The sequence below is a fragment of the Ochotona curzoniae genome, unplaced genomic scaffold, assembly GCF_017591425.1.
Source record: "Ochotona curzoniae isolate NIBS_2020 unplaced genomic scaffold, NIBS_Ocur_1.0 scaffold_2587, whole genome shotgun sequence".
Lineage (NCBI taxonomy): Eukaryota > Metazoa > Chordata > Mammalia > Lagomorpha > Ochotonidae > Ochotona > Ochotona curzoniae.
Window position 1 is genome coordinate 1,919,434 of NW_024467096.1, and position 22,526 is coordinate 1,941,959.

Below are 22,526 nucleotides of genomic sequence, written 5' to 3' on the forward strand. Positions count from 1 at the left end.
TGGTAAATCTTTTCAATAAAAATTTTAAAAATCTTTAAAAATGAATGAATAAAAATGGATTTTAAAGATTTTTGTAAAGGAAGACACCTAAATTCCATCACTGAGATATAATCCCTCTTAACATGTTGGGGTGCATTCTCCAAACCACTTCTTGTGATGATTTGTAAAATGTTTTCAAGCATGGAAAGGGACGAGAAGCCAATAAGTGTCGAATATGTGGTTCGGGACGGTGGCTTTTGGTAGGAAGTGTCAGGAGAGCAGGTGCCAGTGAAGAACCTTTGGATGGGTTGCCATTAGGAGATCCTTACTCTTAATGGTAGGTTCACAATAACAAAATGATTATAAAATAATTCAATAAAAAAATAAAAAATGGACCAGGTATATGGATGTGTAATCAATCAAGGATTATGATTAATCCAGTTTTGTGCACCTGTGGTCTAATTAAAACTAAAATAATTCCCATGGCAAATGGATGTTATACTATAATTAAAAATAAGTTTAGGTCTCTGGAAGCTGAAATGTATTTTTTTAAAGTCTTGTTTTATATTTATTGGAAAATCAGATATACAGAGAGGAAGAAAGACAGAGAGGAAGATCTTCCATCCGTTGATTCACTCCCAAAGTGGCCTCAATGGCCAGAGCTAAGCAGATCCGAAGCCAGGAACCAAGAACCTCATCTTGGTCACCCACATGGGTGCAGGGTCCCAAGGCTTTGGGCCATCCTCAGCTGCTTTCCCAGGCCACAAGCAGGTAACTAGATAGGAAGAAGAGCAGCCAGGATTAGAACCGGTGCCCATATGGGATCCCGGCACATAACAAGGTGAGGACTTTAGCCGCTAGGCTACCACACTGGCTCCCAAGTGTATTTTTAATGCACATTGTGCACTAACAGACCAAGGAAGGGGCAGGGAATGATCCCTTTTTCCACTTACACACACAAAAACAAATGCTTTCCCTGTGACCACTAAAGCTCATGCAACTTTGTCATTGAGTTGTGAGCTCCAACTCTTATTGGTGATAAAATTGGCCAACATAATTCAAATATTTATGTGGCAACAGCTTTAACTTTTTTTTCTTTATCTATTTATTTATTGAAAGGGAAAGAGGGAAGAAAGAGAGGAATGAGAGAGAGAAAGATAGGAAAGAGAGAGAGACGGAGTGAAACAGAGAGTTCACTTCTATCTTCTGATTCACTCCTCAATTGGCCAAAGTGGCTAAAGTACAGACCAGAGCTCCATCTTTGTCTCCCACGTGAGGGTCGAGGCCCAAGCATTTGGGCCATCTTCCATGACTTTCCCAAGCACTTTAGCAAGGAGTCAGATTGGAAGCAGAGCAACTGGGATCCTAGCCAGAGTTCTGATATCAATGTCAGTGTCAAATGGCAGCTTAGCACGCTATGCCCCTGACAGAAGGTGCCACTATAAACTAGATAAACTTTCTAGGTCCCTTCTAGTGCTAACATCTTAAAGATGTAATATTAATTACCTGGTGTGCCAAAGTTTGCTAAAATCCACCCACTGATTCAGTGATCAAGAATGATTTTTCTTGGATCCAGGAGCTCTTTCTGGGGACTCCTTAGGGCCACAGCTAAACCCAGATTGATATATATGCAAGCTTTTGTGTTTGGTCTCCAATCCAAGTACTAACCAGGCCTGACCCTGCTCAGCTTCTGAGATCAGACGAGATCGGGCAGGTTCAGAGTTGTATAGCGCTAAACTTTTGTGTTTGGTAATAAGCATTTTTTGAAGATGACCCCATAGTACATTATAATTTGAGCCAATTTTTCCAAAAACAAAAGCAACTACAAAACCGTTTGCTACAAAATGCCTCCTTTCTGCTACTGAGAGCAGACAATAAAATATACAGAATTTTGTAGATTAGTTGTTAAAACTATTGTTACCTTGAAATTGACCATAGTGCCAATAGTCAGCAAACAATACAAGTTGGGGTCCTCTTTTTGCCTTCACAGAACTGGCTTACTACTCCCACAGAATGTCCCCATGGTCCTTGTGTAGGGACACTGAGCCCAGGAGAGTTGCATGTGAGTGCAAGCTTGTTGGGGGGCAGCAAGGACACCTGGCCTATCCTGGCCTGTCCTGGAATTGCTCAACCAGTCCAGGTCTTTACTGGTCACATCTTCTACCCCCAGGAATAGAAAGAAAATAAAACCTGCAACCAGAGAGCTCCTTTGCATCAGACATCAGTTTTCATCCAGCCCACTTCAGCCTTTCCTCCTTCCAGTCCTGCCTTTGGGAAGTTCATACCCAGAGAGGAGCAGATGTAGTCCCCTATAGAATCCCGCCTCCAGAGAGCCTGAGAGAAGCTCGGGATGGGGATGCTACACTTTCCACCAAATAAGCCCTTCCAAGCTCAGGTTCTGAAGCATGATCCTGCCCCGGGGGAAAGTGTGTTCACCCTGCAATAAGTAGCTATGTTTCTTGTGGACCTTGTCAGAGCCTTTGGAAGCACATGTGCCAATGGCAAATACTTTTGCCAAACGTTTTTCCTGAAAGAGTACTCCTTGCATCTTAGGACATGCCACCCTGGTAGTGATTCCTTATAGGACCGGAACATTACTGGCTCATTTGTCACACTCCTTTGATTGTCAAAACAATTGTTTCATTGGTCCTGTAAGCATCCATACACCCAGGAGCAGAGCTTATTTAAGGCATAGAGTATTTCAGGATAAGAAATGCCTTCACCCCATGACCTGTGTCTCCAGCAACTCAGTTCAGTGTGCACCACCAGACATGGACAACATCGAAGCCCACAGCCAGTACCCAGTTTAGGACCACAAGACTCTAGAGTGAAGAAGGAGCTCTCCTTGTCTTTAGTTTAACCTCAAATTGTCATCAGTCTTTGATTTCTTGAGATAATTCATGGTAACTCCTGTCTGTCAAATTGCACTCCACACCAGCACACTGTACTCAAAAGTCACCTGTGGAGCCACTCTGCTTACCAGCCCACCAATAGGACAAAGACCTGGCTGAACTTCCCTGTCCCGCACTTTCCTGCTTCTCTGAGCTCTTGCTCTCTAGTCTTACTCATCTCTTTCCTCCATTCCCTGATAGCTTTTTCCAATGCCTAACAGGAACCCAGCTCAGCTGGTTTTTATCACGTTCCTGTCCTTGCATTTTTCAACTCAATTAAGCCATTACCAGGGCTAAATGAGCCATGGCATCTCTAGAAGTCACACCTGTTTCTTAGGGAGCTGGGTGAGGGGGGTGGGAGGTCAGCAGGTCAGACTGGCCAGCTAAAGGAAGCAGCCAAGTGTGACCCAGCCATTTGGGTTCCTGTGGTGCTGAAAGAGGGCCCAGTTTTGAAACACAGTGTACCTGGCTCTTATATGGAAGGCATGAAGTCTGGCGTAGGAAGGGGGAGGGTTGTGCAATGGTAGCTAAGAGGTCCTCAAATATTTGGCATGATGTGCACAGAAACCCATGTGGTGAGGGGCAGGGATGGCCTCAGCTAAGGGGAAGAAAGAAAGCAGTCATACAAGTTAGGAACATGGGTTTTGCGATGATTAGCTTACACTTTCCCAGGTGTTTTCCCTGGTCATCCACAGTCACACCTGAATACTTCACACTATGCCACAGTGGCATCCAGCCCCACTGGGAGCATTTGTTATCATGAATGGATGAAGCAGCAGGCCAGGGAGATGTCTGTGGGCTTACCCCATGAAGAGAAATGGATTCTATTGGAGACAGAATCTGAATTCATAGCCATCTTTTTTTTTTCTTTTCTGGACTCCCTACAGTTTTTATTTCTGCAGTCCAGGAATTGAGACAGTGGAGCTCAGTAGGGAAGTTGAGCTGGTGGAGCCTTTGTGTTACCGGGTGGGTTTTGTTCAGAAGATCTACGCCTTGGTTTTCTCCCGTTAAAGTACCGACATGATGATTCTGCTTTGAAGCTGCACAAGTTTCCAAGAAATAGCAAAACCAAAGTGGAAAGAGCAGGGGTGGTTTTTAACTTGGACAGATACTGAAATGCTGTAAGGCTGACTGCTACCCTTGCCTTGCTGTTATCCTCTGTTAACACATCCTAAGCCCTGAAACTTGGCTGAACCATATATCTGTGTGTGGGCAAATCCAAGCTTCATAGCTCTTCTTGGAACATCCATTTAGTATCAGGCTCCTTGTTCACTGCTGGATATTGCAAGTATGATCCTGATGAAGTATAACCCCCCAACAGCCATCTTTATTCTTATGGGGATGACTCCTTCCCTGGCCTAGCCTGGAACTGCTCAACCAGTCCCTGGTCTTTACTGGTCATATCTCATTCATTCAACAGTTATTTTTGGAACATCTGTTAATTTTCCAGGTGTTTTGATTGGTTGATGCTCAGCTAGCCTGGCGAGGAAAAGAGACAGGCTCTGTCCTCAGGTAACTCCCAGGCCCCAACTTGATTTAATTCTCCTGACAATCACTAGATAGAGGGCACCATTCCTCTCTCTCTCTTTCTCTCTCTGTCTCTCTCTCTCTCAACACATAGTCCATGCCTCTTTATAGCTTTTCTATTGCTGTATGTACACTACACTGTCCATCTCCTTTTAAACCATGGCATCCTGAAGACAAGAATTACAATTTTATTTCCCTCGTGTCCCACTCTATCTAATGTCTTGAACATAAAAGAACTCAATGAATGTTTTAAAACTACTAAATAATAACCCATATTTATAAATTCATGAACTATGGGATGCCCTCACCCCCCATCCTGCATCTCCTGGATAAAGAACTCAATGAGCAGGCATCTGTCCATACGGATCCTGCCTACTGATGTCAAGGACCTTCAAAACACAAATCCAGCTGGTCCACGGCTCATTTCTTCTCCCAAGATGCATCTGCCATCGACATTGAAAGAAAGAGCAAATATTAGCTTCAGATTTGTGTGTGATACATTCTGGCAGGAAAGCAAACATGATTACGTATGATTTAAGTGAAATAAATCTGTAGTAAGGAGAACAAATGAGTTAGTGACTGTTAGATACGGTTAGAAAGAGCTGTGGTTGAAAATTATCATAATGGCAGTGGCTTCAATAAGCAAACCCTTCTCTCTTTCATATCCAAGTTCAGGAGCAGCCCACTACTTGAGGTTTTGCTCTTAAGATCCTTAGTTTTGGGCACCATCATTCCCAAGGGTGTGACTGCTGCCGCACCTCCACACATAGAATGGAAGAAGGAGGAAGGAGGCTGAAGGGCCAGAGGGCAAACACCAACTCTGTCTTAAGCTTAAGGCTTCTAGAAGCTGATCTAGGACGCTGCCACTTACACCTCATTGTCCAGAACCCAGTCATATGACTATACAAAGAAGAAGCAGGCAAGACTAATCTATTTTGGACAACTGCTTGTCCAGCTAACAATTGTCATAACAAGGCATAGGAAGAGTTGTAGGTACACGGGGTGCAATTAGAAATCTCTACTACAGGCTCCCACACTGAAGTGTTGATACTGAGTATACAAGGTCTTCTGTATTTTAATTATTGTAAAAATCATGACAATGAACTTCAGCTGTTAAGCCACTGTAGTGGTACTGCACTTGGCAATGCCCTGGGTTTTGGTATCTAAGGAGCAGGAGGAGTGAGGTAGGTAGGAAAGAAAGCTGTAGTAACAAAGATAGCAGGAATCAAGAAGAACATCGGCAATGGTGACAGGAACAGAATGGGGCTGAGAGGACAGAGTACAGAGTGATGAGTGAATCAGGAAGATAGGACGGCAAAGAAGAGAGACTGGATATCTAGCAGACTCTCAACATTGAAAGCAAATTAGACCCTGGTAACTGAGCTAAAAAGGGTGGTTTGGAGATGACCTTAGACTGTTGGAGTTAATTCTTGTAAAATGATCTCTTCCTTCATCTATTACTTCTTACCATGAATTTTCTGTTGAACAGAGTAATGAAGTTAATAAACTTTCCCCATGTAGTTAATCTTTCACTAGAAAAATTTAACAGGTCCCACTGACTTAGCCTCATTAGTTATAATGTCCTTTCTTCTGCCTGATTTAGTGGGCTCCTTAAAATGCTGAGGTCTTGAAGCATTCTTAATTTAAGTGCCAGAATTTCTTATTTGAGTAAGCTGACAATATGGAGACTATTCACCATCTAGAATGTTGAGTTGGTCTTTTCCTCTTTACAAAACAGTTGAGAGGATTAAAATATAGAACACATAACAAAATACCCAGATGGATACATGCTAATTTTGGTTTCTTTCCGCATCCATTCAACAAACATTTACTCAAGATTTACTTTCTCAACATTGTACTAAGTGTTGGGGGCCAAAACTGAAAGTAGAGAAAGTAACAGTTGTTTTCATTTACTTCTTCTTCTCTTTTTTATTTATTTATTTCGTTTGATGACACAGTTTCATAGGCTCTGGGATTCCCCTAACCCCTCCCCCCATTTCATTCACTTCTGAATGTGGAGATACATCCATTATCTCTATGCCAGTGTACTTGTCCACTGGACTGGGAGCCCCTGAGGATGGGAACATGCATTTGTCCCTTGTATAGTTCCACGTCTCAGCACAGGAACTCATCAAGGGCAGAAACAAACATATGACCAAGATCCAAAGAAGGACTCCCAAATCTAAAAGCAGAACTGGAGTCAGAAAATTACATAGGTTATAGATATCCAGACATTGCTAAAGGCAGTTTCAGAAAAGGCAGGTGCCTTCTGGGGTGCTGTTTCCCTGGGGACCCAAAACCCTTAGCTGGAATGGTTATTGGAGGGAGAAGTGGGACTTTAAGAGACAAGAGGAAATATACAACAGTGATTAAAAGCTCGGACTCTGGAATCAAACACACGCATAACTAAGAAAAGGTCATGAGTCTTGTAAGAAGGACTCTCCCACATTCGAGATGTAAAATGCTGTGTTCTTCCAACTGGACCCTTTGGGTCTGAGAGCGTTCAGGGACAGTTCCTGGGAGAGTCCTGTAAGTTGCTTACTGCACAAATGAGAGGTCAAACAGGAGTGAAATTGAACCTGTGCTCCACTCCTCAAGCTGTGCACCTTAGGGCAAGGCTGTGTCTGCCCCAGAGGGAGATCTTTTCTTTCATCACACAAAGACCCCACAATCATGGACACCTGAGAGCTCAAAGGCAAGCAGATGTTTTCCAGCCAAGTTTAGGCCAGTGGGAACAAGTAGGGAAAGCAGCATGTGTGAGGTCTGGGCGTTTACAAATTCTAGGGTTTTTAAGAAACCAAAAGAGATTCAGTAAAGCTACAGAACGGAATTCAAACCTAGTGTGAGACTTGCATGACATTTGTATTATAGCCAGAAGTTTCTGTGAGTTGACCAGTTGCACTGCATTGATGGCACATCCAGTGTCATTTTATTGAGATCCCAGAGGTCAAGTGACTGTCCCACAAAGTGGAACTGCAATTCAAAGCACAAAGGTCCAACTGCAGAGTCCAAACCACTTGTTTTACTGCATCCAAAGATTTCCAAAAGAACCTAAGGCCAGGAAGCAGGAAGGTCAGTTAGGAAATAATTGCAGAAATCCAGGTATGAAATAATGGCCTTGGAAGTGTGGAGGCGTGGCTAGATGCCAGGGAGAATCTATGGGATTTGGTGATTGAACAAGGAGGGCAACGAGAGTGAGGAGAGGCAAGGTTGGCTCCTCATTCTGTGAATTTGTGGGTGGCAGGTTATTTTCTGTAAACAATGAAAGAGGAACAATGTTGAGAGGGGAATCAGTGAAGATCTACTTGGTAGAAGCACTTGTAGGATGTGCAGATGGGGATAAACAGTTGACCATTCTCATGCTGGGCCCTAAACCTCAAGAGAGGCCATGGGCTTAGCCGTATTTCTGATTACTGGACTACCAATCAGGGTGCAGAGGGAGGAGATTGGATGGTTCCTATCAAGCTAGTCAAGTTGGTCATGCTATATAGTAGGAGCTCGTACCTCTGGATCCAGTGGTTGGGTTTTATAAACTATCCTGTGATCCCTGATTTATCTGAACCTTTGATTCTTAAGAGGCTTGTAGAGTGTCATTTTGATCTTCACCAAAACACAAAACAAACAAAAAACAAAGGCAGAGAGAAGCTATCATAGCTATCATGATAATTAAAAAATAAAATAGTTGCCATTACTGACCTTTTTGTATAGCTCAAAGTCAAATTTGAATGTAAGTATCACTCATTCTGTATTCTATAAAAATGTGTGTGCTGAATAAAATATCATTAATATTTACATAATACAAGAAGCTGGAACTATAGTGCCAATCCTATGCATCATTCATGTAGAGGGATGAATGGATTACAATCCAGCAACACTATCAGTGAGGTCCAATGTGCCTTCTAAAAACCAAGCCCAGTTCTTCCCCCAACAGGACCGTTGGTGTTCTCTGTATTTACATAAAGAGATGTTAAATGTGCCTCTAAGCCATGTCTTCCCTGTCAGCTACCATCCCCCAAGTTCCTCCAGGTGGAAATTCTGAGGCACCTCTGAAGTGGGCATCCTAAGAAGATGGGATTTCATTTTGTTTGAATCTGTTTTGTCTCTTTTTTGTTTTAGAAAGCATCCCCCACAATCTCTACATAATGCAACTTCTAAAGACTCAAGGCCCACCTGCTGCACAAACCCGCTGCGGAGGACGGGACAGAGATGCAGACAGCACGGCTTCCATTCTGTCGTTAATCTCCCTGTAGGCTCTGCGCCTCCACCGCCTCCACTGCAGGGAGCCAGCAGCACTCAGGGAAGCCTCGCAGGGCCTCAGGCCCCTGGCACGCGTGTGTCTCTGCTGGAGAGAAGGCAGAGTCATGGCACTTCACAGCCACTGTCTCATTCTCCTCGCCCTTGCCTGGCACTCCTCTGCCTATGGGCCTGATCAGCGAGCCCAGAAGAAGGGAGACATTATCCTTGGGGGGCTCTTCCCTATTCATTTTGGAGTAGCTGCCAAAGACCAAGATCTGAAATCCCGGCCAGAGTCTGTGGAATGTATCAGGTAAGAGAAGGAGCCCAATCCTCGGGGCTGCTCCATTTCCCAAGCACCAAGCAGCTGGGTCAGGCTTGGTCTTCTCTTCTCACCACCAGGGCTTGGTGGTCATCCTGGGGCTTATTGTTTCTCTCACTGCTTTGCTTTTATTTTCTAAAGAATTTTTCCCAAAACTAAAATGTCAAGGATACAGAGTAGGAAAGTCCCTGAAACAGGCCTGGTCACTTGGCGGCCAATTCACCGTCATTGCTTATCTGGCAACAGCATTGATTAATGGAAGCCCAAGCCATGAGGGGGAAGGAGAGAAATCTTCTATCCACTAGGTACTCCTCAGATGCCTGCCACAGCGTGGGCTGAACCAGGCCCAAGCCATGAACTGGGAACTCTGTCCAGTGTTACCATGTGGGTGGCCAGGACCCAAATCCTTGGACCATCACCTCCTGCCTTGAAGGAAGCATTGGCAGGAAGCTGGATCTAGAGCGGAGGTGGAACTCAACCCAGGTACTCTAATATGGAGACACAGGTGTCCCAAACAGTGGCTTAACCTTCTGGGCCACAACACACACCCAGCTCACTTACAACAATAACAACAACAACAATAATAACGTAATTTATAGTTAAAAGAAACCTCAATTGTTGGCATGATCCAGGAAACTTCAAACTGTAGTCCACAGTGTTTGGAACTGTGCACATTAGAAAGTCTCATAGCAGACTGGATCTAACCCCACCCTCATCATGCATCTCCATCCCACCTCTGCAAACACAGAATACACCTGACACAGATGGAGCAGCACAGAACCTAATTCTCTCAGTGGACTCTGAGTTGCTATGTCCTAGAAAATGTCTTTCTGTCCAGACCAGACAGTCGGTTTTTGCACTATTTCCTCCAGGACATGAATTCTAGACTCCTCCCTGTTCTGGAGCCCTACCTCTGCTGCTTTTTCATCTGTCATGATCTCTTGGTGCAGTCCTTTCAAGTAGTACCTGACCCCTGACAGATGGCAGTGAAACTCGGTGTCACCCCCGGAATTTGGACACCAAAGACTAGAACTGCACCCCAAGTCCTGATCCACTTCTGAACAGGAGTAGGACTTTTTGAAATTTGTGACTTCTTGAAAAGGCTCAGAACTTGCTCAGTCTTCCTGAGGCTGACCGACAAACACTAGGACTGACCAAGCCAAGCTGGATTTCCATTCATAGTGCAATGAATGCAGAAAAGCTAAGTAAAATCAGCTCAGCCATATAGGTATTTTATGTAAAGAGAAATTTTATAATGTATCTGAACAACTTGGCAGGTTATTACAATGAATAATTAGACAAACATATGAAGGAAGCTTAGGGAAACTGAAGAGAGGATATTACATTAAAAGTTGGATCAAGAGGCAAGCATTTGGCCAGCTAATAAGATGCCCATTTCCATCTCAGAGTGCCAGGGTCCACTATTCACCCTCCATGCCTCACTCCAGCTGCCAGCTAATGCAGACCACAGGAGGCATCTGGTGATGGCACAAGTAACTGGGTTTCTGCCACCAAATGGGAGATCTGAAGTGAGTTATCTCTCTCAAATAAATGAATATTTTTTAAGGTTACTCCAGGAACTTTGGAAATCTGAAGAATATGATGAAGTATAATGGATCCTATTTCTCATATTACCAAGCTCAAATATGCAGCTCAGAGTATGAAGGGAGAACCTTCTGGGCAGTTCTCTTTTTCCCTCTGGACCCTGGCACGCTGACTCAGCACATTCGCTGAGCCCTTACTCTAAGCCAAATGCTAGAAGAGGGAAAATGATGTTGCTGATCCTGGTTTTCCATTTGCTTGATCTTTACCATTCTTCTTTGAAAATCAGTGCATGTAACATTTTTTTTTAATTTTAAATATAAAGAAGCCAAAGCATGCCATTTCCATCTCTCCCCCTCTGTTTTGTTTTTGTTTACATTCATTTTGTTTCATTTCCCCTTCTCCTTTGACCTGTAAAGTTGTCATTTAAATTTGTGACTCTACAAGTCCAAGACTATTTCAGCCCCCACATATTCTTATCCTAATCCATTCATATTTTTCCTAATACCTTTCCTCTTTAAATCTATATATTACTTTTCTGAAAGTGACCCCACTTCTCCTACTGCAAACCCTTTGCTGCAGTCAACAGATAGAAACAATGCAGTGAATTACCAGCACCAATCTTGAGTTACTCTTGTCACTGAACTCCGTGTGGAGCACACACTGGGATTCTCACATCGCTGTGTCAGCCTCACCACCCCCTTATGAGCAAGCACTCTATCACCCTCTTACAAAGAGCCGAGTTTCCAAAAGTGAGCCATCAAGCCCAGCAGTAACAAAGTCAGGATTGAAACCCAGCTTTTCCCAGTCTTTACCGTAAGAACCTCCATTCACACCCCCTTCTTTCTTGCAGGTATAATTTCCGCGGTTTTCGCTGGTTACAAGCCATGATATTCGCCATCGAGGAGATAAACAGCAGCCCAGCCCTTCTTCCCAACATGACGCTGGGATACAGGATTTTCGACACTTGCAACACCGTTTCCAAGGCTTTGGAGGCCACACTGAGTTTTGTTGCCCAGAACAAAATCGATTCTCTGAACCTTGATGAGTTCTGCAATTGCTCAGAGCACATTCCTTCCACTATCGCAGTGGTGGGAGCCACTGGCTCAGGCGTCTCCACGGCAGTGGCCAACCTGTTGGGGCTCTTCTACATTCCCCAGGTACTGAGCTTTTGTAGATGGGGAGCTGGGGAAGGCGGCAGGAGAAGCAAGCTTTCAGGGGAGAGAGCCACAATATCCTTGCAATTTGTTGTTTTCCTGCCTTTGGCTTTATGTCAGCCAAAAAGACCCTGTGTTAAGTTGGGGCACTGCCTTATAACCATGTGGAATTTCTTAGAACTCCAATGTCAGTAAAGTCCCTTCACTAATCTCCCCAAATTTTTCAAGTGCGCCTTGTATACAACTCTGCCCTTTTTTTTTTCTTCCAAAGTGTTGAGTTACACATTTCCCACTTAAATCCTTTAGTAAGAATTGTACTTTCAGTCAGAGGAATGAGACCCTGCTTTGTAGACTTTGCAAATGCAAAACATCTATCCCCAGTCCTATTTCCTTAAAGCTCTCTGCTTCTCTGCTGTCTGGAGGAAAAATCAGCTTCAAGGAAAACAGAGCTTGAAAATGGCATCACCTAGTCTAGAAATGGAGAACATTCCATGTTATTTGGCATGTTTGCATAGAATGCATATGAATAAACCACTTTCGGCATGCAGGAGCTCAGCCTAGGTGGAGAGCTGATTGCATTAGCAGATACTAACTGTTCGCTACAATAAACTCTTTGATAAACAAAGTTGCGTTTTTCACACACACAAAAAAAGATGATAGTAAACTCTAGCTATCATTTGATTGCCTGATTTTTTTTCCCCTTAGCACTATATAGGTAAACTCTTTTCTCAGTTTAAAATGTAGAAAGAGATCAAGGACATCATTTTATAATGTTGGAAAGTGGAGAATTAAAAATAACTTAAATGCCCATGGATGCTTCCATGACTTAATGGTGGCACACCCCTTATGTCAAATTTTAAATTAAATTATAAAGACTACTTTAAATGTATTCTTTTTCATGTTTATATTTAAAATCAATTAAGAGTGCCCTCAATCGATTCTTGCTTCTATCCTGGGAATGGCCATTATCCATTTACACACACATCACGATGAGGAAAGCCTTGTCATCATTCACGGAATCCTACCACAGGGAGTTAAAGGTGATTCCCGTGGGGCAACCCTGGGTTAGGCACTTTCTGCCAGAGTGACAAATCCCACGTGAGCAAATGTGTTGGGCATATTTACATTTCTGAATTGCCCAGTACAATTTGAAATGCAATGTAGGCTGCCATCACCTCATAGCCAATAGGCAAAAGACAAAATTGGCATCAACTGATGGAAGAACAGATTTTCATCCGTGGAGGTACAGGTGAAAGGTCAGAGAGCATTGCACGTGAATTAGAGAAGTGCAGAGAAGACTGTAGTGATAAACCCAGCAACAGGATGCGAGTTCATCCCCAGCACTGTCATTCTGGGCTGTCCAGCTCATACTGGAATCACGTGGAGGCTTTGTAAGTATGGATACCTGAGTGTCACCAGAGATCTGAGGTTAATTGAGTTGAGACGCAACCTGGGTACTGGGAGTTTTGAAAGCTCCTTTGTAGGATCTTGTGTATAATCTGGGAATCCCTTCTTTGTTGGTAGGGTGAGACACCAATGCATTTCTAATGCCAGTTATGCCACCCAGTGGATGGGAGAAGCAGAGCAGCTAGAGCAAGCCGGTTAGAAATTTTCTGAATCATCCATGGAAATCTCCCTCTTTGTACTAATAATTTTTAAGAGTTCTGTGTTTCTGTGTTTTTTTAAGAGTTTTTTTATGGGGAGGATAAAAGCAAAGCACCTAAGGTGTATTTACCCCACTTTTTAGGTTGTTATTGGAAAATATGACAAATATTTTAAGTGCATCTTTGAAGGGAGCATATCCAAGGAGAATATTTTTGTTTTAATTTTTATATCTCTAAAATTCTTCTGGCCTTTTTTTTCCAAAAAATTTAGAAGCAAGAAATAATGGGTGAATTTATGAGATGGTAGATTTAGCATTTGCAAAACCCTGATTCAGGAGCACATGTTAACTAAACCTTCTAAAAAATATTAGAATTTAGACCAATTATTTCATTTAACCATCTACCTCATAAATGTCTGTGGAAGAACAACAGGCTTTATTCAGATCAAAGGAAAAATAGCCAATTCCAGATTACAGATCTAAAACTAGTCACCAAAGAAAGATCTTACTTGCCCTTTAGCCAAGTAAAACCCAGTTTCCCATACAAAAATGCCTTTTGTGTTTTTAATGAAGAAGCTATTCACTGATAAGAAGCAGCATATTGGGAAAACTCCATTTAGAAACAGTCTATGGAAAAATTATCAACTTATGATAAACACTAAAATGCCATTCCCCCAAATGTCTTCAAGTTGTATTTAAAAAAAAAAAAAACTATGTTTTAAAAGCTCTCTGGAGAGCACAAGATATTAAACATTACTTCATTTCCTAGAAAAGATTTTGTTGAGTGCAGAAATGTTTTGTTCTTGGGGCTGGTGCTTTGTCACAGCAGGTTAAGTTGCTAACATTTCATATGGGTGCTAGTTCAAGACCTAGCTGCTCTATTTCCAATCCAATTTCCTGCTAATGTGTCTGAACCCATGTTAGAGACCCAGAAGCTTGTGGCCACTAGCTTTGACCTGGCTCTGCCATGGTTACTGTGGCCATTTGGGGAGTGATCTTCTAACCCGTGGAGAGAGAAGATTCTCTCTCCCACTCAAACTCTCTCTCTCTCTCTCTCTCTCTCTCTCTCCTCTTTCTGTGTGTGTGTATGTGTACATATTCTCGTGTCGTATGTCTGTCTCCTCCTCCCTCTCTGTAACTCTCAACAAATACATAAAATATAATTTTATTTTTTCGAAACAATGTGTTCCTAATTGCTGAGTCACAGTCACACACTGAGTGCTGTGAATGGACCAACGCCTGTCCCATAGAAGATCTGGACACTCGCACACCTCCAAACTTTGGGCCAATGACTCTGCAGATGCTAGACAATCAGAGAACCCCCATTAGGGTTGACCAGTTACACATCTTATGTGTTTGCCATAATGTCAAAAACAGAGAGTTGGGGAGCTCAGTACCAATTAATGCTTCGCAGAAACTGGAGGAGCCTCTTTAGACAATGTCTTCTGACAGATATGGCAAAGCTTGCTCTCCCTGGTGGCCCACATTAATGATGATTTGATAATGGCCACATCCTAGAGAGTGAGGACCTCTGAAGACAGCTTCACAGGACTTCTGTTCAGCCTGCGTAAGGTTTTATAAATCCATAGGAATAGCTTGTCAAACCAGATCAGCCATCACCTGGAACTGAATGGAAAGAAATGGCTCCGGATGGGAGTTGAACCTTCTTAGGACAAGAAAGAATTTTTTTCAGGCATTTTGTAATGCCTGTCATTGTCATTGAGGTGCAAGGGGAACTGAATTTCATCCACCTAAATAGCTAAGTGAGCCTAAGAGATGAAAAGTTTCTAGAAGTGACTGTGATGAGGGTGATTCTGAAGCACTGGGGGGGAGGGGAAGAGGAGGGAAAGCTGGAGGATAGGAAGAAGGCTATGAGATGGAATAAAAACGAGCTCCTCAGGGCTTCTCTGAAGAGCCTCAAGCTTGTGAGGCACAGGTTCTTGCACACATGGGTTATAAACCAAGTATTCCTTAGGGTGGGGAGAAGTCAAGTGTTCAGATCAGAACTAGACAGAAAATGGGTAGTGGGATCTGTTATGACCACTGAGGCTGCAGAGGGGAGGTGAGAAGAAAACAATGCATGCAAACTTGAAGGAGGAAGGAGGTCTCACTATGGCTGGGTTGAGTTTACGGCCAGACCCTTCCCCCACACCCTCAATATTTCTGAAGAATCACCCACTCCCTGGGAATATAGGTGCTCCAGAAGAGACTAACAGGGGCTGGGGTATCCAGGCTGCAATGGAACACATGCCAGTTGCCTGCCCCCTTTCATCCCCTCCACAATGCCAGTTACCTGCCCCCTTTCGTCCCCTCCACAGAAGACGCATGTTTGATGTGTGAGACTATGGTGGCTCAAAAGACAGCCCCCACAGCAGCTTTGAAACTTGCTGGACTCCTTGCTCCGCTGCACAGTCACTCTGTGTTGTGGTTCTTTCCAGGTGAGCTACGCCTCCTCCAGCAGACTCCTCAGCAATAAAAATCAGTTCAAGTCCTTCCTCCGTACCATCCCAAACGATGAACACCAGGCCACAGCCATGGCAGACATTATTGAGTATTTCCGCTGGAACTGGGTGGGCACAATCGCAGCTGATGACGACTATGGCCGGCCAGGGATCGAGAAGTTCCGAGAGGAAGCAGAGGAACGGGACATCTGCATCGACTTCAGTGAGCTCATCTCTCAATATTCTGATGACAAAGAGATCCAGCAAGTGGTGGAGGTGATCCAGAATTCCACAGCTAAGGTCATCGTGGTCTTCTCCAGTGGCCCAGACCTGGAACCCCTCATCAAGGAAATTGTCCGACGCAATATCACAGGCAGAATCTGGCTGGCCAGCGAGGCCTGGGCCAGCTCCTCCTTGATCGCCATGCCCGAATATTTCCATGTGGTCGGAGGCACCATTGGATTTGCTCTGAAGGCTGGTCAGATCCCAGGGTTCCGGGAATTCCTGCAGAAAGTCCATCCCAGGAAGTCCATCCACAATGGTTTTGCCAAGGAGTTCTGGGAAGAAACATTTAACTGTCACCTGCAAGAAAGTGCTAAAGGACCTTTGCCCGTGGACACCTTCCTGAGAGGCCACGAAGAGGGTGGAAGCATGGTAAGCAATAGCTCCACTGCCTTCCGACCTCTCTGTACAGGGGCTGAGAACATCAGCAGCGTGGAGACCCCATACATGGATTACACACATTTACGAATCTCCTACAACGTGTACCTAGCAGTCTACTCCATCGCTCATGCCCTTCAGGATATATACACTTGCTTGCCTGGGAGAGGACTCTTCACCAACGGTTCCTGCGCAGACATCAAGAAGGTTGAGGCTTGGCAGGTACGTCCTTCACTTTGATAATCCATTCTGTGTGTCATGAAGCAGAACTGGGCTGATTCACAGTGGTGACTTCAGACTGGTAGTATCCAAATGAAACCACGAAATGGAGCTTTAGACTCAGGGTGTTCTTTCAAATGTCCGAGCAACTGACTTCTGCAAAACGGAGAGTGATTTCATTTGATTATCTCTTAAACCTTCACTGTCCTTTCATCCAGTAGTTCAGAATACCTAAAGGATACACTCTTAACATTTTTAAATATCCTAAAACAGACTTGGTGCTGAGTGGAGTGTTTTATCTAATGGCTTAATAAAAAGAGATGGTTCCCTCATGAATAACAAGTACACATTGCATGCTTTTTAGTGTCCCATACCTGTAGGGGCCCAAGACTAGTGCTATTGTGTCCAGCCACATCTTTGCCATTATGTTACAAATGCTGGTGAACCTCCAGCAGATCAACTAGACACAAGCTTGGGACACATGCTAATCAAAGGCACAGCTTTAGTTGATGCAGAAGGTTTTGAAAAGAAGCCCTGACACAGTGCTCACCAAGAAACCAAGAATGTTAGTGGAGTTGCCACCCTCATTGTATAAGTCAGTCTTGTTTGTGTTTTTGAATCACATGTAAGAAAGACATCATGTTCTGTTTTGACTTCATGGAACTTCTAAAAGAAATAGTCTGGTCCAACTCACACCTTACCAACAGTCCATGTCTTGCATATGCCCCTGTTGTCTCCTTTTGTATTCCTTCCATTCCAAACTGACCTGTCGGAGAGAGTGCATGAGTGCAGGAGGAAGGATGCCTGCATTTAGGCTGAGTGCCACAACCTCTGACTCCCCAATTTCCAACTCCCTCATTTCCAAGCTGTGTGATCTTTGGCAAGTCACTGCTTTAGGTCACATCTCCTCACCTATAGAATGGACATGATGTCTGGCTGACTGTCCATCGAAGGTTCTTTTGAAAGCAAAATGCATTTGCAAAATTTAAGGTACCCATAGTCAACCACAATCCAAAGATGCGTGAATGTTGCCAGAAATAATTAATGAACTTTAAGTTATGCTCATTTCTAAGTAGAATGAGTGAAAGCTTAGATTCATCCCTCCTAGAATGGGGATCATCTGCTTAAAGAGCAGATCTGTGCCAAATATAGCACTTGCCCATTAGTTACTTAAAGCCATCTGAGCTATCAGATCAACTGCCATGGAATTGCAATGTTATGCTCAAGTAACTTGTTTTATAACAGCCTAACTATGTCACAATGCCTATATCATTAACTTCATTTCCTCATGTAGGCATTATTTCATCTCACATCATGCTAAGATGCAACATCTTGAGAGACCACATCATCTAACTTTTATGATAGTATATTATTAATTGTTGTCCAGCACCTACTGTGTCTAACTTATAAACTTCAAGAGCCACGATGCTGAAAAATAAAGACATAATCTTTACATAGTACATACTACTGTCTCTCCTGTCTTACCTTCCATTGTTCTGGAAGAAGGGCCCTTGAAAAGTTTGCCAAGACCAGAGTGAGACTGAAGGGTAAGAAAGTTTCCAGTGGAAACACGGGAGTTCTTCTCGTGTAACTCATCTCTCAGACCACTGAGTTAAGATCCAGATGGTCAAGGCCCGAGCTGGAGCCTGTGAGGAAAGCACCAAGGGCTGGGCTGTAGTTGATATTGGGACTTTCAGTTGCTCAATAGAAAATCCAGACCAAAATGCCTTAGAACTAAAAAAGAAAATTTAGTGTCTCGTGTTACTAAAAAATCTCAGAAATATTCTAGGTGCCAGTTATTTTGTCTCTGTCTTTTTTATTCCTTTTTACTCAGAATTTGCAGTGTATGCCCTAAACCCTCTGGTGCTAGGATCTCCTTACTCCCTAGGTTCTCCTGGAAAAGTCCCAGAATTCCTGCTCATTGACCAGTCCTGAGTTACCTATCCCTCTCCAGTGGCAGGAGTCCGTCCCAGCTACACAGACCAAGAGCAAAGATGAGAGGTTCCCCAGAGGGAGGCTAGGACACTGTTAGGAAGAAGAGGAGGAAACAGAAGCAAAGCAACCAAAAGGTAAAATGCCCAGTACATAGACATCTCCTGGGACCTGTGTCCAGGTGCACACGTCCTCCTGACTCAGACATGATCTGACACAGTGCATCCCAGAGAGGAGACAGGAGTAACACCTGAGCAATGGCCAAGATGTCCTCTGTACTTGTCAAGAGTACCCGTTAAACCTCTGGGCCTCAAACCCTTTGGTGAACACTCCAGAATTTAAAATCATGGTTATGTCTCCAGCAGGAGATGCACTGGTGATGATTTACTCTGATTAAGACCCATATGAAAGCCATTTACCTATTCAACCTAGTTCAGGAAACTCAACCTATAATTTCATGCTTGCTTTTTGTGGTTTTTGTTTGTTTTTTGTTTTTGTGGGCTTTCTTGCTTCTAATTCAACCTACCTTGGAGCTCATCACATACACACATACAAAAAAAAAAAAAAAAACACCTGACTACATTTTGGCCACAACATCTTTGCCTAAGCCAAATCCCCACACCATATGACCCATTTAGTTTCATTTCTATCAACATTATCTACCTTGAACTTTTCTGTTATTTCAAAGTTCGCTTTTTCCTAGAAGTCTTTTCAAATAATGTTCACACATACACAGACACTTTCCCATCATTATTCTTTGTTTTAGCTGTTTACACATTCAGACTAAGCTTCTAAGTTCTTCAACGGGCTAAAATAAACCATAACACTTCTGTTTAGCTGAGCATCAATCATGGTATTTTTCCTTTGTTGACTTTTCCCCCTAACGTGTGTCAATCAACTCATATGCCTTAAGAAATAACATGTTGGTTATTTAATACCATATAACACATAATTGTTTTCTGGCCTCCCTATTGCAATCAAGCCCTCCTCATACCCTTCTCTGATGCTTTCTTCACCCTGATTCCTCCCCTGAATTTCCAGATTCTATTTGTCTAAAAAAAGTTTACTACTATTATTATTTTATTACACAGTTCCATAGGCTCTGGAATTTCCCTCATACCCTTCCTCAAGTCCCCTATCACCTCCCACTGATTTCCCCTGTATTATTACAATAGTAGAGTTCTTCATAAACAGACTTAAGTATATCAATACAGGCATGGACAATAGCAGAAAGTCCAGCATCCTATTGTCAGGATATAGTTAACAGTTTCATTGGGAGTCTTTGATTTAGAAGCTGCATTGTAGCCTCACATCTGGATATGATAGTCTCCATTACACAGTTACTATACATTCCCTTAAGTGAAAAGCCACAAAACAAAATCAACAACAGGAAGAAAAAATAGAAATTTACAATGCCATCAAGTTAAATAATATGTTACTGAATGGCTAATGTATCACTGAAGAAATGAAAAAGAAAATCAAGATCCTTCTTGCAGAAAATGATGCTACTACATAACCTATGAATCAGTGAAGAATTTAATGAGAAAAAAAAGTGTTTTGAAGAAATGAAACTAAAAACAAAAAACATCAAAATCCATGAGATATAGTTTCCACTGATCTTTGTTGGTGAGATGTGTCTCCCATTGGAAACAGATAGATGGGTTTTGTTTTTGGATCCAGTCATTAATCTGTGACCTTTGAGTAATGAGTTTAAGCCATTTACATTCAGGATTAATATGAATTTGGTGGTAATTTGGTCCTGCCATTTTAGCAATGGGTTGTTCATTGCTTGATTTAGTCTTCTGTTGTTATTTTACCAGGATATTGTTCATATTTGCTTTTGGGTTTAGTGGGTGCTATTAATCTTCTCTGTCAAGAGAACATCTTTATCATTGTAGGGCAGGTCTAGAAAAGGCATATTCTTTGAGCTTCCTTTACTGTGGAAGAATTTTATTTCATTTTCAAAGACAAAGGAAAACTTTGCTGAGTACCTTATTCTGGGCCAACAATTATTTCCTCTTAGAATCTGGAATATGCCTTTCCATTTTCTTCTGGCCTATAGTTTCCTGTGAGAGAGCAGCTGTGAGAGGGCAGTCTGATTGTCATTCCTCTATAGGTAAATTGATTTTTTTATGTGCATATTTAAGGATCTTTTCCTTATGTTCAACTGAAGAGAGATTGATTATCACGTGTCATGGTGAAAACCACTTTTAGTCAACCGTGTTGGCAGTTCTTTGCCCCTCCTACATTCTGTTTCCCAATTCTTTCTCCAGATCAGGGAAATTTCTCTTTATTGTTTCATTAAATACATTTTAAACCCAGCTTCTCTTTTTGTGCCTTTTGGAACTCCCATAACTCTTATATTTGGCTTTTTAATAGTGTCCTTTAATTCTTGAATATTTTTCTTACTTTGACTCACTTCCTCTTCAAGCTATTTGATTGTTTCACCAATTTGGCAAGAAATATCTTCTGCCTCATCCATTTTATTATGGAGACTTTCCACTGCATTTTTAATTTGCTCCATTGTGTCCTTCATGCCTAATAATTCTGCTTGATTTTGTTTCAGTGTTACTATTTCCTGTGTGACATGTTCCTTAAATTCTTTGAACTTCTGTATGTGCTTCTCATTGTTGACAAGAAACTTTATAAGAAGTGTTTTGAATTCTGTATCCCCTATCTCCTCAGTTAGCTCTGAGTTTGGTAAAGGCTTTTGCTCCTTTGCAGGGGAGTCTTCGGTAATATTCATTGTGTCTCTGTCTCTTCTTTGGCTCTTGGTCATCGCACTTCTGGTTAGCAGTTTCTTCTCCTTGGGGCAGGTTTCTAAGCTGTGTCACCCACAGGTCTGCAGTTCCATTTTACCTACTGCATTTGGTACCCAGTTCTTTGTTTGCAGTCACTTGTGCCACTCCCTCCAGTGAGTTTCAGGCATGGATTCTTGTGTTAGGCTTCCACCATGGTCTCCGTAGTCCCAGCTCATGGCTTACCACTCTTCACCTCCTATGATCCCATACTGTGGCTGTACCATTGTCTGTACAACCTTTCTCTCAAAGTTCAAGTTCTCAAACCTTTCTTTCAGTTCAAGCAGGTCCCAAGATCAGGGAGACACCAGGCATGCTAAATAACTAGGTTGTTGGTAGTGTTGATCCTGCTGGAACCTGCTGGCCATTAGGTCTGAGGGCTACCTGGGCCTGTTTTAACCCATAAGATGCCAAAGCCAGTATTATTTTTCCTGTGAGACCAGCGCAATGCACTGAGCTGGAAGTGCGTTCACTCCCAACTCAGCACACACACAGTTCACTGTTGTCCCTACAGTCTCAAAGTCTTTGCCACACTGTATAAAATGGTTCCTGATATGCCACTGGTGGAGTTCTGGATGTGCTGGCCATTAGGCCTGGGGGCTACCCAGACCTACATTACATGGAACCTGTAGAATGCCACGTTAGTCCAATGCACTGAGTTTGCTCTCAGGTCATTGCATGCACAGTCCTAAACTACATCCTTTGCCTTCCTCCACAACAAGATGGTACCTTAGTGGCTCTGGTGGGGGTATGGGCTGTGAAATCCACCCTGTTCCTGCACCATCTGTTTGGGGTCTGCTAACGTGTCTGCTCCTGGTCAAATCAAACAAATCACCAGGATGGGCAGTTCTTTGCCTGAGTTCACCTCCTGTGCTCCTGTTGAACTCCCCTTCCCACCTGGCTGCTGGTAGAGCTCAGAGCACTGCTCGCCGACTGCCCCTGGGGTGTCTGGTTACTGCAACACCACACTGTTGTCTGCTGCTTTCCTGTGTCCGTCAGTCTCCTTTGCCATTGGCCTGTCTTCTATTTCCTGGAATGTGCCCTCTCTGCTTCATGCTGAATAATGATTCTCCATCTCTTTAAATATGTCCTTACCCTATTCTGCCATCTTGATTCTCCTAGATGTCTTTTCTGAATTTTCAGCTTCTTAAGAGCTAGAACCTTTACTCAGCTTTTTGTTCATAATGCCTGACACCAGTGTATTAATGGAATGCATGAATGA

The 22,526-nt window shown here is 43.0% G+C and overlaps 1 protein-coding gene across 2 annotated transcripts in view; it reads left to right on the forward strand.

The window, feature by feature from the left end:
* Positions 1 to 8,739: 8,739 nt before the first annotated feature.
* Positions 8,740 to 22,526, forward strand: part of CASR (calcium sensing receptor) — a 28,801-nt gene continuing 15,014 nt past the window's right edge. Inside the window, exons 1-3 of one of the 2 annotated variants that reach the window (XM_041002808.1) lie at positions 8,740 to 8,943; positions 11,348 to 11,654; positions 15,693 to 16,577. In XM_041002808.1, coding sequence (XP_040858742.1) covers positions 8,759 to 8,943; positions 11,348 to 11,654; positions 15,693 to 16,577 — 1,377 coding nt within the window. In that variant the 5' untranslated portion in view covers positions 8,740 to 8,758. The remainder of the gene's footprint in view (positions 8,944 to 11,347; positions 11,655 to 15,692; positions 16,578 to 22,526) is intronic. The other variant, XM_041002807.1, reaches the window with a different exon arrangement.